This window comes from Aspergillus lentulus (genome assembly GCF_001445615.1).
Source record: "Aspergillus lentulus DNA, contig: Alt04, strain: IFM 54703, whole genome shotgun sequence".
Lineage (NCBI taxonomy): Eukaryota > Fungi > Ascomycota > Eurotiomycetes > Eurotiales > Aspergillaceae > Aspergillus > Aspergillus lentulus.
In genome coordinates this window covers 2,211,289-2,223,363 of record NW_028322122.1, presented here as the reverse complement: position 1 = coordinate 2,223,363, position 12,075 = coordinate 2,211,289, and the positions used below count along the sequence as shown (strand labels likewise).

The 12,075-nt window shown below is 49.0% G+C and overlaps 5 protein-coding genes across 5 annotated transcripts; 2 read left to right on the top strand and 3 right to left on the bottom strand.

Moving 5' to 3' along the window:
- Nucleotides 1–1,239: 1,239 nt before the first annotated feature.
- ALT_2022 (uncharacterized protein) lies at nucleotides 1,240–2,517 on the top strand (the record flags this gene model as incomplete). The annotated part of the gene is made up of 1 exon (XM_033557964.2): nucleotides 1,240–2,517. The coding sequence occupies one exon, from the start codon at nucleotides 1,240–1,242 to the stop codon at nucleotides 2,515–2,517; it is 1,278 nt and encodes a 425-aa protein (XP_033413855.2).
- Nucleotides 2,518–3,864: 1,347 nt separating this feature from the next.
- ALT_2021 (FAD-dependent oxidoreductase) lies at nucleotides 3,865–5,858 on the bottom strand (the record flags this gene model as incomplete). The annotated part of the gene is made up of 5 exons (XM_033557965.2): nucleotides 3,865–4,053; nucleotides 4,102–5,037; nucleotides 5,087–5,291; nucleotides 5,342–5,726; nucleotides 5,780–5,858. The coding sequence occupies 5 exons, from the start codon at nucleotides 5,856–5,858 to the stop codon at nucleotides 3,865–3,867; spliced, it is 1,794 nt and encodes a 597-aa protein (XP_033413856.1).
- A 1,594-nt stretch (nucleotides 5,859–7,452) lies between these two features.
- ALT_2020 (uncharacterized protein) lies at nucleotides 7,453–8,823 on the top strand (the record flags this gene model as incomplete). The annotated part of the gene is made up of 5 exons (XM_033557966.2): nucleotides 7,453–7,948; nucleotides 7,995–8,081; nucleotides 8,131–8,322; nucleotides 8,374–8,741; nucleotides 8,803–8,823. 5 exons carry the CDS (start codon nucleotides 7,453–7,455, stop codon nucleotides 8,821–8,823), a joined length of 1,164 nt encoding a protein of 387 aa, XP_033413857.2.
- An 892-nt stretch (nucleotides 8,824–9,715) lies between these two features.
- Nucleotides 9,716–10,417, bottom strand: ALT_2019 (peptidylprolyl isomerase; the record flags this gene model as incomplete). The annotated part of the gene is made up of 4 exons (XM_033557967.2): nucleotides 9,716–9,890; nucleotides 9,954–10,060; nucleotides 10,140–10,309; nucleotides 10,378–10,417. The coding sequence occupies 4 exons, from the start codon at nucleotides 10,415–10,417 to the stop codon at nucleotides 9,716–9,718; spliced, it is 492 nt and encodes a 163-aa protein (XP_033413858.1).
- Nucleotides 10,418–11,414: 997 nt separating this feature from the next.
- Nucleotides 11,415–12,041, bottom strand: ALT_2018 (putative DRAP deaminase; the record flags this gene model as incomplete). Its single annotated transcript, XM_033557968.2, has 2 exons — nucleotides 11,415–11,456; nucleotides 11,529–12,041. The coding sequence occupies 2 exons, from the start codon at nucleotides 12,039–12,041 to the stop codon at nucleotides 11,415–11,417; spliced, it is 555 nt and encodes a 184-aa protein (XP_033413859.2).
- Nucleotides 12,042–12,075: the final 34 nt, after the last annotated feature.

The window sequence follows — 12,075 nt, the reverse complement described above, 5'->3', positions numbered from 1 at the left end:
GTCAGCCCCGAAGTATCAGCCGATGCGAAAGCACTCCGAACGGAAGCAGATCCATATCTGAAGTTACTTTCGTACTCTCATGAAGATTGACCATAGCTGCATGGAGTGTATTGTTGTGCGCGTGTCTTGAACGTTCCTATTCGGTTTCCCTCTATTAAGTTAGTATTCATGATCAGGGCCCGAATAGCATGAAGGACGTTTGAAGCAGCCATGACTTACCTCCATAGTCATGTAAATATCAGGAATTAGATCAGTAAACCCACGACGAACAGCACTATAGAGCGAAGAAACAGCATTGCAAAAGATGAAGCAGACTGATTCTCGAGCATAGCATGAAAGCCACACATAATGCATGAGCGTTGATAATAAAGATATATTCTTTGCGATTTGAAGCCTCTATGACCTGAATTCTCTTGCGGAATGCTTTAATCTCAGACTGTAGCCTCCATATCAACATTTTGAAGACGTTAGTGTTGTATAATAGCATTATGTTCTCTGCTTGACTTGAAAAGCCTTTCATTTCTAGCCAAGGCCTTATATATGGTTGCCCCCTATATATAATGCTCATATATAGATCAATCAAGACAACCCCTGTAGCATATGCACAGCTCGTCATGAAGCATAACATATCAACGCTTTGATTTTTTCCACCTTCATGTCCTGTGCTGTCTAACCCTATCGACTATCTCCTGCTAATGACGACAGTATCATTCACAGTCGAGATTCGCTTCTGTGGATATAACCTTTCCGAACCGCCTGATGTCCAGAACCTGTTTCTTGAGATGGGTCAGCCGGGTGGTTGAGTCAAATCAACGGAGTATTCCGTGAATATATTCACGGTACACCCCTTATAGAAGGCTCTCGCACTGAGAAGAACGGGGAGGAGCCGTCATTGTCTCTTCTAGGAAGCATATCATTCACGTAAAATGCTTCTCTAGGGATAGCGCCACTGTCGTCGACCTCTCCAGAAGTGACGATGACAGGAATATTTGCATTGGATATTCACGACTCCAAAAGAACAAGCGAGATAGCTGTTATAGCGCACTCTTTAGCGACAGAACCTTAAGTATAAATTCTCCCTTCTGCTCCTGCTTCTGCTCCTCTTTCTCTCTTTCCCTCCTCACCCCTCTTCGCATCGATCTTCTTCTCTTCCTTGTTAGAATCTTCTGACTCTCATCGATCAACAACATCTTCGTCCATACATCCCTTCTTGTGGCGACTTGTCAAGCTTCAGTCACAATGAAGTTCTCCACTCTCGCGCTCGGCGTGTTTGCTGGCATGGCAGCTTCTGCTGCTATACCTGCTTCCATCGTCGATGGCATGAACCTCTCTGACAATGGTCTTGGTACGTTCTTACCTCCTGTGTTTTGTCTTAGCCCACTTGAGTTCCTTTCCTCTTCTTCCCAACCTTCCAAACAATCGTCTCATCCTACTAACACCTCTTCTCCTTCATTATCAATAGGCCTTCTCAACGCTGGTGATCCTGTTTGCCACAAAAATTCTGACTGCGGTCCCGGCATTGGGTACTGTTACAAGGGCATCTGTGTTGCCGACCCTCCCAAGGTCGAGCGCGGCGATCCCATCTGCCACAGGAACTCCGACTGTGGTCCTGGTGTGGGCTACTGCTACAAGGGAATCTGCGTGGCCGACCCTCCCAAGCTTACCTCTCGTGACGATCCCATCTGCCACAAGAACTCCGACTGTGGTCCTGGTGTGGGCTACTGCTACAAAGGCATCTGTGTTGCCGACCCCCCCAAGGTCGAACGCGGCGATCCTGTCTGCCACAAGAACTCTGACTGCGGTCCTGGCGTTGGCTACTGCTACAAAGGAATCTGTGTTGCCGACCCCCCCAAGCTCACTCGAGATGATGCTTCTATCGTTACTTGCCATTCTAACAAAGATTGCTTCAACGGTCTTTGCATTGCTGGTATTTGCCATTGGGGCACTGGAGAGGGTCCCGCCTCAAACACTGCGAACAAGAATTCTGCCTCCCTTGTTCAGACTTCTGAATCTGCGGATCCCGTTTGCCACAAGGACTCTGACTGCGGTCCTGGCATTGGTTACTGCTATCATGGCATTTGTCTTGCGGAACCTCCCAAGCTTACCTCTCGTGACGATCCCATCTGCCACAAGAACTCCGACTGCGGTCCAGGTGTTGGTTACTGTTACCATGGTATCTGTGTCGCTGACCCTCCCAAGGTTGCTCGTGAAGCGTCGGCCGACCCTGTCTGCCACAAGGATTCCGACTGTGGTCCTGGCGTTGGCTACTGTTACCATGGCATCTGTGTCGCTGACCCTCCCATGTTTGCCCGTGATGAACAGACTGATCCCGTCTGCCACAAGAACTCCGACTGTGGTCCCGGTGTGGGTTACTGCTATCATGGCATCTGTGTCGCTGATCCTCCCGTTGTTCCTCGCGGCGAAGAAGCCGATCCTGTGTGCCACAAGAACTCCGATTGCGGTCCAGGCGTTGGCTACTGCTACCATGGCATTTGCCTTGCTGAGCCTCCCAAGTGAGGAGTTTTGTCAGCTCGCTGAAAACAAGTGGTTGTTGCTGGTGAGCTTTCTTCTCTTCTCTGACATGGTGACAGTCCTGCTAACATGGTTATGCAGATGCAATGAACTTACCTTGTCACTTTTGTGTTTTCGACATCGACACAGTGCTTCTCTCCCGGCTTTTCACTCATGATTAACATCGCTCGGTGGATGACTGGATCGTCTTTGGTGGCTTGATGTTCTATGGGTCGTTGAATTTGGGGGATGAAGATGATTGTTTACTGCCTTTACACTTTGTCACAGTCTACTTCGGCCTTCTGAAAGTAGATTAATGAATTTATGACCTTACCTTCCACATTTTGCTTCCTTGTGCTCTCAGTAGATTGTAGTATGACCTTATACTTGGTCGAGTCTGCCTGTGCCTGGGCGCTTCAACGGAAGCATGAGACCAACGTCAGCATGCGTTGCTTGCTTTGGTCCTTGATTTTATCCACACATTCACGCCTACCCCTATGTCAGGACTTATAAAGCTTAGCTCTTTTTTGCTGACTCGTTCTCTAGGTCTTTCGCCGACGAGAGACTGCAAAGTCTCTCTCGGCTTTTAATCGATCGTAATCTATCAGCCAGCTTTGCATCAACCAACTCGTCATTATCGACCTAGCATAGGCATTTGAAATGCAGAGTCATTGTATCATACCTTGGTCCCTCGAAGAGCACAGACTTGTTGCATTATGGAAGTTATGACCGCTGACTCACTAAGTGTCATTCGCATTCCTAGTCTTCGATTCACGAGCTTCGGAACTAATCTTATAATCACATTTCTAGATCCCCCTTTTGAACTGCGCCATGCTGCTCTACGCCGCTCGCACCGCCGTGTCTACTTCATATACTTTCTTGGAACGCTGAGCTATCTGACGGCCGGAAACATAGAACCGTGCTTGCGCTGAACTGCCAGGGGTACGAACGAGATAGCTTTTGGGGCCGCTACGGATACGATAGATGTGATGGCACTGTGTCTGTCTCGGTAGATATCGACATGGGTTTCGAACGAGCAAATAGAAGCAAGGGGAGTGGATATATCGTCTTTTCGACCATCACGAGCGTAGTATCGTGCAGTCCTTGGGATGATCACTGCTTGTTTACATGAGGACCTGCAGCCGAACCAGAAGCTGGCATCTGAGGGAGGACAACAACCTCCGCTGAGCGATCAATTATCTATGGGAGAGTCAACGCCAAAAGATGGAGCAGCAAATAGGAGAGCCACAGGGTGATCATCATCTATGACCAATTATCGTATTGAAGTAATAATACTATATAAGAAATTTAATTACTACTATATATACACGTCCTCCAAGACCACACAGCGCTCTAGAAGCCAATAGAGCACAGCGGGCCGTAATCCAATCCATCCAAGTTCTTCTGGTAGTATGTCATGCTGCCTACACACTTGGGGCAGTAGAACACTCCCTCAGGATCGTACTTCTTCTTGATCAGCGCGAGGCGGATGTAGTTGGTGCCGAAAAAGTCGGTGGCCCAAAGAGGGTCATTGCGGTCAGCCTGTCATAGTCAGTAGAAATTTTATAGCACCAAAGGGAGCTAACGCACCTCATTCATATAGCTGCCCAGGAACGGTGTGAGTAGTCTCATGGCACCGCCCTTAACGTATGTGATATCGTCCTTGACGGCTTGAGCGGTGGCCGCATCGGCGCCCTCGGGCCATCCTCGCGCGACGACATTGACAATGTAAGTTGAGCGCCAGGCGGGATTCACGCCAGAGTAGGGATCAGAGCCGTCCGTGAGAACTTTCCCACCGCCGACCATCTCCAAACTGTTGATGGTGTACTCCTCGGGCTTGCCGGCAATGGCGCCGATCATGGAGCGGAGGATGGTGGGATTCACGGTCAGAGCACCCTTGTCAAACATGCGAGAGGTCATGGCGGAATTGGACGAACCGACGGGCTGGTGCATGCCCGACATGGCGGTGTAATAAGCAGGATAGCTGGGGAACTGGTAGTAGTTCACGGTGATGAACAGGGAGGTACCGTTGTATTTCTGCAGCTTGGACAGCAGGGGCGCGAAAGCGGTCTGGGAGGCACTCAGCGTCTTGCCCATGGTTGCAATGGCATGAACGTAGCCAATGGTCTGGTTGCCAAAGAGGGCCATGGGTCCGTTGATAGACCAGGTGCCGTAGCCGGAGTAGCCAGCGTCAGACAGGGCAGGATATTGACCATAGATATCGGTAATGGCATCCAGGAGCGGTTCCGTGTTGCTGGTCAGCGGAGTGATGGTCAGAGATTGTGCGACGACAGGCAGGGTGGGATACGCCTTCAAGGTCATGGAGACGGCCACGCCGTAGGTGCCTCCGCCACCGCCACGGATAGCAAAATACAGATCAGAATTCTGGCAAGCGTTTGCGGTGACAATGCTGCCATCGGCCAGGACAACTTGCGCCTCGAGGATCTGGTCAGCACCGAGACCGTAATCGCGACTGGCGGGTGAATGACCGCCACCTTGGGCGTAACCACCGATGACACCGACGGTCTATAGGGTCAGTCTATGCACTGCTCAAACGGAAGCCGGGGCGACATACAGGATCGCCGCCACCGACGATGGTCAAGTTGCGCTTGAAGACTTCGGCATACACGTCTTGCCAGACGTACCCTCCAGCAACGGTAAAGGCCGCACCGGTCCATTTACTCTTGCCACATCCATCCGACGCTTTGTAGCTTTCCTGGTATGTGATACCCTTCTGAATGTACTTGATCCAGATTTGCAGAGCTCCATATCCCTCCGACCTTGTTCCGTCAGTCGTTTCCGTAGAAGCGCAGCGAGAACAGATACATACTTTCCCAGAATATCATGTCCTGTGTTCCTTACAACCAAACGCACATTATTCTTTTTCGCAAAGGCAATGCCCGTTGCCAGCTCCTCTGGTTCGGTCGCATTGATTGTGTACACTGGGGCTTGGCCCAGGGTGCACTTTCCGGGGGTTTCGCCGGAGCTCAGATTAACAGGAGGACACGAGTCATCGGTCGGGTAAACGTAACCGACGGGAGAAAGAGACTGAAAGGTAGAGTTGTACCATTGTGAGTTCACGTAGGCACACTGTTCCGCATTCTGGTAAGGACCCGGGTAGCAGGAGATGGCGGGCGGCGTATCAAGAATGAGTTTGCCGGAGACGGAAGAGTTCAAGGCATTCCAAGTATCAATGGAAGGCCAACAGGAATCACCTGGTGCCTTTGAGAAGTCAGCTTTCGCTTTGCTACTTTATTGAGCGGGATACTTGCGCATTTGCACGAGGGCCCGAAGGTAGCATAACTGAGCCCGGACAGGGCCAGTAATGAAAGGAGCGTGGAGCCCATTGAGAATAGAAATGGGCTGGATTAATAGTACAAACGAAAAAGAAAAGAATAAGAAGCAACGGTAAGGAACGAATGACAGATGTTGGAACAAGTAATATCAACGCCACGAGAGGGATGTTGACTGCTGCATTTAAGTATCAAAACCAGATTGGTGCCCTTGCATAACATGCATGAAAGGATGTAGTTATGCAGGTACCAGCCATGATCCTTGAGTCTAGGCAAACCGATATTGATTGGCGAGGTCGTTGACTCCATCCTGGCGTCGAACTACCGGAATTAGTACACGGGTTGGCGACATCGGTTAGGTGCTTAGCTTCGTTCCTTGTGAACGTGCCTGGGGAATGGAGTAGACTCGGCGATGGCGGTGCTGGATGACCTTCGCCGGTTGTTTCTCAAGTAATCATCATAATTTTGGGCCCTTGAAACCATTACTTAGTGATCTAGGTTCGAATTGGCTGATGCTGCAAGAGCGAGAGCCTTAATCATCCTGACTTGCCTGAAGCCGCAAAGGATAATACTTACCTGTGATGGATTGGATACCTGGCAAGTGTGTTCAACCAGCCAGAATCTCCAGGATCGGGATTCGAGACAATGGGGCCGTGGGGCCCTGATCAAAGTGGATGCGGTTTAACCGAGGAAGAGTGGGAGACACTAGCATCAAACTAGAGGGAGCTAAACAATGGCTTCATTTCGAAGCAACCTCTGAATGGTCTGTTGAAGTCTTTGGACGGAGATGACCCTTCCAGTCACCGACATAAGTAGTATCAATGCCGTCAGTTTCTCGGAGCACTGCGCGGTTCTTGTGATTTAGCGTCTCCGGGCCATTTCCCTGCTGGGAATGGCTTCATTTCCTTTGCTTCGCTTAGATTTAGTCCTCTTCGGCTTTCATTGATCTGGTCGATTAGCTTCCTGTCCATTCTGACAAGATTCTATCACTCTTCTATTTTGTGATGATCTGTTGATCGTTCTGATTATCAAGATCATGGTATGTGTTGTCCATAAACTGAACAAGGGTCGCGATATAAATGCCGGCAAGTGTCCACGGTGGTCTACTGCAACACCGTTGAATTGGTTGCAGCAAAGAGGGCTTGCTTAGCCTCGCATAATCCTTGCTAGACCAATGCACCCATGTCTGTCACTTTCTACTATTATTGACGGAAATTCAGCAATGAAGACTCATCTACTAGGATGTTGAAACCACCCCTTGTCCAGTCTTAGTGCGCTCTTCAGTCCATACCCATTCTGATAGTTATCCAGTATCCGGCCCAAAGCAGAGATTTTCGCCCCCATTTTACGAACAGTTTTGGCATTCAAGTAATTCACATGCATTGCTGAGTAGTCTCCTCACAGAGAATTCGGGTCATGAAGTCTGGAACGAACGGGGCTTTCTTCTTTCGACTCCTGTTGGACCGATTCTTCCGTCAGTATGCACCTTACGAAGTCAAATCTTGACTCTTCTGACAGGATTTCCTTCCATGTAGCCATGCGAAATGACAGCAACGACGCCGGCTTCTCCGGCTATAATATATTATCAATATATTCCCTCCCCGTGGAGTGCCTCTAGTTCTTAGACGTATCTCCCATCCGACTCCTCATGGCCAATATAGCCCCTCAGGGCATTGCAACTCATCTCTCCGTCAATGGACTCATTGGAGTAACATGGACTGGGGCTGGGTTAGGCATCATCTTCGCGTCTGTTCGCTTTGGTATCCGCATCAAACGCATGAAGCGTCTCCTGGTGGACGATTACTTTGTCCTCCTGGCCCTCGTCTTCCTGGTCACCAATGCGATCCTCCAGACTCTGCAAGCCCCCCACCTCTATTACATGCTGTTGAACGTCACGGGGCCTGACATCGTCTATCATGCTCTCAAGTACACGCATTATGAGTTCGTCATCATTGGTATCTTCTGGACGGTGCTCTGGAGCATCAAGGGTTCATTCCTGGCGCTGTTTTGGCTCATTTCGGATGGCTTGCCGCATTACCGTCGTGTATGGTGGGGTGTTACGACGTTCGCAGTGTTTGCGTATATTGGGTGCTGGCTGGCGTCGATCTTGAACTGTCATCCTCCGTCAGATTATTTTAGATTCGGTATTGTAGCCGTTGAGCTTTGGTGTACGTTAGCTGACCGTCTCAGGAAAATGCACCAAACCGATTGACATCAGAGGATCCGTCATTTCCATCTGCTACAGTACCGCTGTCGACATTCTTACCGACTTGATGAGTAGGACCCCCTGAAGTTCTATCGCGAGAAGAGCTAACGAGATGTACAGTTATGTACCTCCCCCTCCGCATCCTGTGGAAGACCAAGATGAACTTCCACCAGAAACTTGGCCTAGCAACAGTCTTCTGTCTCGGATTCATCATCATCGCTGCAGCAATTATCCGTGCTGTGGCAATCACTGGCAAAGCGTACTCGGATCAAGCCGCTCTGGCCGTCTGGGGCATCGCCGAGTCCTCAATCTGTATGTTCTATATCCAGTATCTAACTCTGCAGCCACCGCTAACCTGCAAAGCCATGATCGTCGGCTGCCTACCTCCCTTCAAATCCTTTATCACGAGCCGTTCCAGCAGCGCCAACTACAACTACAATTACAACTATAACTCGTCCGAGCGTGCCGCAAACCACTACAACCGCAGCGCATCCTCTGCCCGTATCAAGAAGCGCTCCATCACAACCACCAGCTGGAGTGGACTGCCTATTCCACTTCAGGAGAGGAACTTGAACGCATACCAGAATTTAGAGTATGAAGTTCAAGGGAAACATGACGTGCATATTGCAGGAGGCGTGAATGTGCGGGCTGTGCCGCCAGCAGAGATCTCCCGCTTGAGTCTCTCAGAGGATGACTCTGGGCATGGTGAAATCAGGATGGTGAAAGAATTTGTGAGTATATTCCTATTTTCTCCTTTGAAAGATGCGACCACGAAGCTGACGATCCATATAGAGCGTTGTAACTTCAAAATAATCCCGTTTCAGACCCAGTTATGTGCATATACTAGTCTATACTCATAAAATAGAATGTTCTACAACCCGAAATTTCCCTCCTTTTCCAGCTACCTTGCTCGACCTTAAACCCCATCATCTTTCTACATTATCTCCTGAGAAAGGACCACTCACTGACATTCTTTCTCTTCTTCCACTCACATACTCTGGAACCAAGACTGGTTTCCCATACGATTATACTACCCATCACAACCTACATGGCTTTCTAGCGTTACGGACCAGAAGGCAGCTCTGGATAGTATAAGCCGCATGTCCTTCTAAGCCAGCCAGGTGTATGGTTGAAGTTCTGCTTGACGAGAGCGTTGCCAATGACCGTAGGGCTAGCGAATAAACTACTCCTGCCTCCGTGTAAAACAGAGGTTTGGCGAGCCATGGCGTTGAAAATGAATAGAAGATGACTTAATCCCTTTTATTAGCTGAAAGCAGCTGGGAAACGTCATAGTATCTTACTGAGAAGAAAATAAGTAAATCCAAAAAGCTGCCATTAATAGGCCGTCCTTGTAATGTAAAGAGATGCATATCAAATGCTCATAACTTAACTGCATTAGAGTATTGTACCATGGAGGTCATCTGCATATCTCCCTGAGCCGGGATAGAAAATGCGTACGCGTATCAATTTTAAGCAGGGCCTAGTATTCGTATCATATCAGATCCTGCAGGGGATATGGAATTGGTAATATTGAATTTGAGTGCAATTTGCTCACTCGAAGCTACAAGGATTACAGGCTTAAGTGGACGAAATGCACTAGTTCAAAGACCTAGTCACTGGCTCTCATTTAGACTATTTAGCTGTCTTTAATTGGAGCATGATTGGCGCAACTAGTCCGACGCAATCAGGTAAGGACAATTGCTCTTTACAGCTGACCGCAGTTGGCAATGGTAACCTTCTTCTTGGGGGTACCGGACGAGCTGCCGTAGCTCTCAATCTTCTTGACAAGGTCCATGCCCTCCTCGACCTCACCGAAGACGACGTGAGCGCCGTTGAGCCAGTCGGTAACGACGGTGGTGATGAAGAACTGGGAGCCGTTGCTGTTGTGTTACATGTTAGTATTTGCTGAACTCGAGTAAGAGATAGCGGGGATAATGACGTACGTGTTCCTGCCGGCGTTGGCCATGGAGAGCAGACCGGGCTTGTCGTGCTTCAGCTGGAAGTTCTCATCGGCGAACTTCTCACCGTAGATGGACTTGCCACCAGTGCCCTACAGTAGAGATCAGTATACTTCCTATTGGAGCCTCTTTCCGCACAAGCGCCAGAGTAGCGTTGATGGGTGAACTCACATTGCCCTTGGTGAAGTCACCACCCTGGAGCATGAACTGGGGGATGATACGGTGGAAGCTGGAACCCTTGTAGCCGAAACCCTTCTCACCAGTGCAGAGGGCACGGAAGTTCTCGGCGGTCTTGGGGACGACGTCGTCGAACAGCTTGAAGGTGATGCGGCCAGCCGGCTCTAGAATAATAATCATTCAGAATATGTCCCTCACTTGGACGATAGAATAGAACCACTGGGAAACTTACCACCGTTAATGTCGATATCGAAGAAAGTCTTGACAACCATGGTTGCTGATTTGATCAAATAAGAACGAAAGTATGTTGGTATGTGATGATGAGGGGAGAGAGAGGGGAAGAGGAAAATTGTGAAGGAGGGGCAGTTTTGAATCTCGACCGTAGGGAGCTAGCTAGCATTGACGGAGCTGCGCTCAAGCCACAATTACCCCTCCCTGTATTTCTCTCCCCGCCGCCAATCGTGCCACGTCATAGGTCTCCGCATTCAAGGCAAGCATTTATCTTTGCCATGAGTCTGTTTATCTACATAGGCCATGAAACATCATTCATAAATAGTCTAAGAAAGCAGACTCCTTCTGGAATTTGAATCAATTCACTTGTTGGACCACCCTCTACCTCGACATAAGGCTGACGCGCCCAGTTGGCGGGAGTCGGAGCTCTCATTCACGTGATCTCGCCTAACATACCACAGACGGAAATCAGCTATAGAGCTTTGGTAAGCTCCTCCCCTTCGGCTATGAAGATCACAAACACCAGTCGTTTAGGTGGCTCATTGTCGAGCACAATGTCTCGATGAGAACGACAACCTTGTCGTTGCTTGGCAGAAGAAATACTTACCTCGGACTTGAATCTATAGTTCCAGGATGTGTGTATGGCAGAATTAGGTCCTACGTAAATCGGAGTTAGCCTCCGATTGTGACCATCAACGGCTTTCATGTACGACATCTCAGGTACAAAAAAAGCAACATGTTGGCCCGCATGGCCATGTGCACGTACTCGAGTACTCGGTCGGACAACTATCTACACAAGCTCAAGCCATCAAGCCACTGTCAAATAAGTTAACGTCGGGGATCATATCTAACAAGACACAATGAGAGCACAACTTGTACAAAATCAAGATTGTATTGAACGTTCATATTTATCTCTCCAATATCCTAAAACGCTAATCACTGTCCATTTCGGTCCGGGTCTACACAAGAAATGCGAAAGACTTGCATGCTCCGGCTGCTGCTATTCGGTTTATGATCGAAGTGTTAAAAGTCACGTCTCTATTCGAAACTGTAGTTATGAATCTCATTCTCACCATTGGACTAGTAAAGAGATAGCATTATGTACATCTCTTGAAAATAGTGGTTTCATTTATTGTGTCCGGCCATAGATACCTCCAGAATCTGTTGCTCCATACCCTCAACATGCTCAACAATAACACCACCGTCCTCGAGTTTCTTCCTGCCCAGATTCTGACCGATGAACGTCTCCGGTTCCTTGATCCCGACGTAGACCACTCTAACAGCACCCTTGAGACTCAGTATCCTGTCCACGCACGTCCTGTTCCCGCTTAGTCGCTCGTTGCACGGTTCCATTGTCGTGTATAGCACGGTATTTCTGGGCAACACCTCGCCCAACCGGTCTTCTGGTATATTATGCCTTTCTGCAACCTTGATGAAACAGCATTGTTCTGCGTGCGTATTGCCTGGATCTCCGGTTCGATCCCCTGGCAATTCCATCGAGTATCCCGTAGATAAGATCTCGTTCTTATCTGCATCGACAAGAACTGCTCCAACGCAGAACTTGGTTGGCGCTGGGGGGGACAATCGAGCTTTCTCTAACGCATATTGCATATAAGTTTTATGATCGCCTGCCGCAATTGCTGGATGGGAAGCCTCGGTTGTCATTATACTTTATGTTGTATTGTTGGATTGAAGAAGT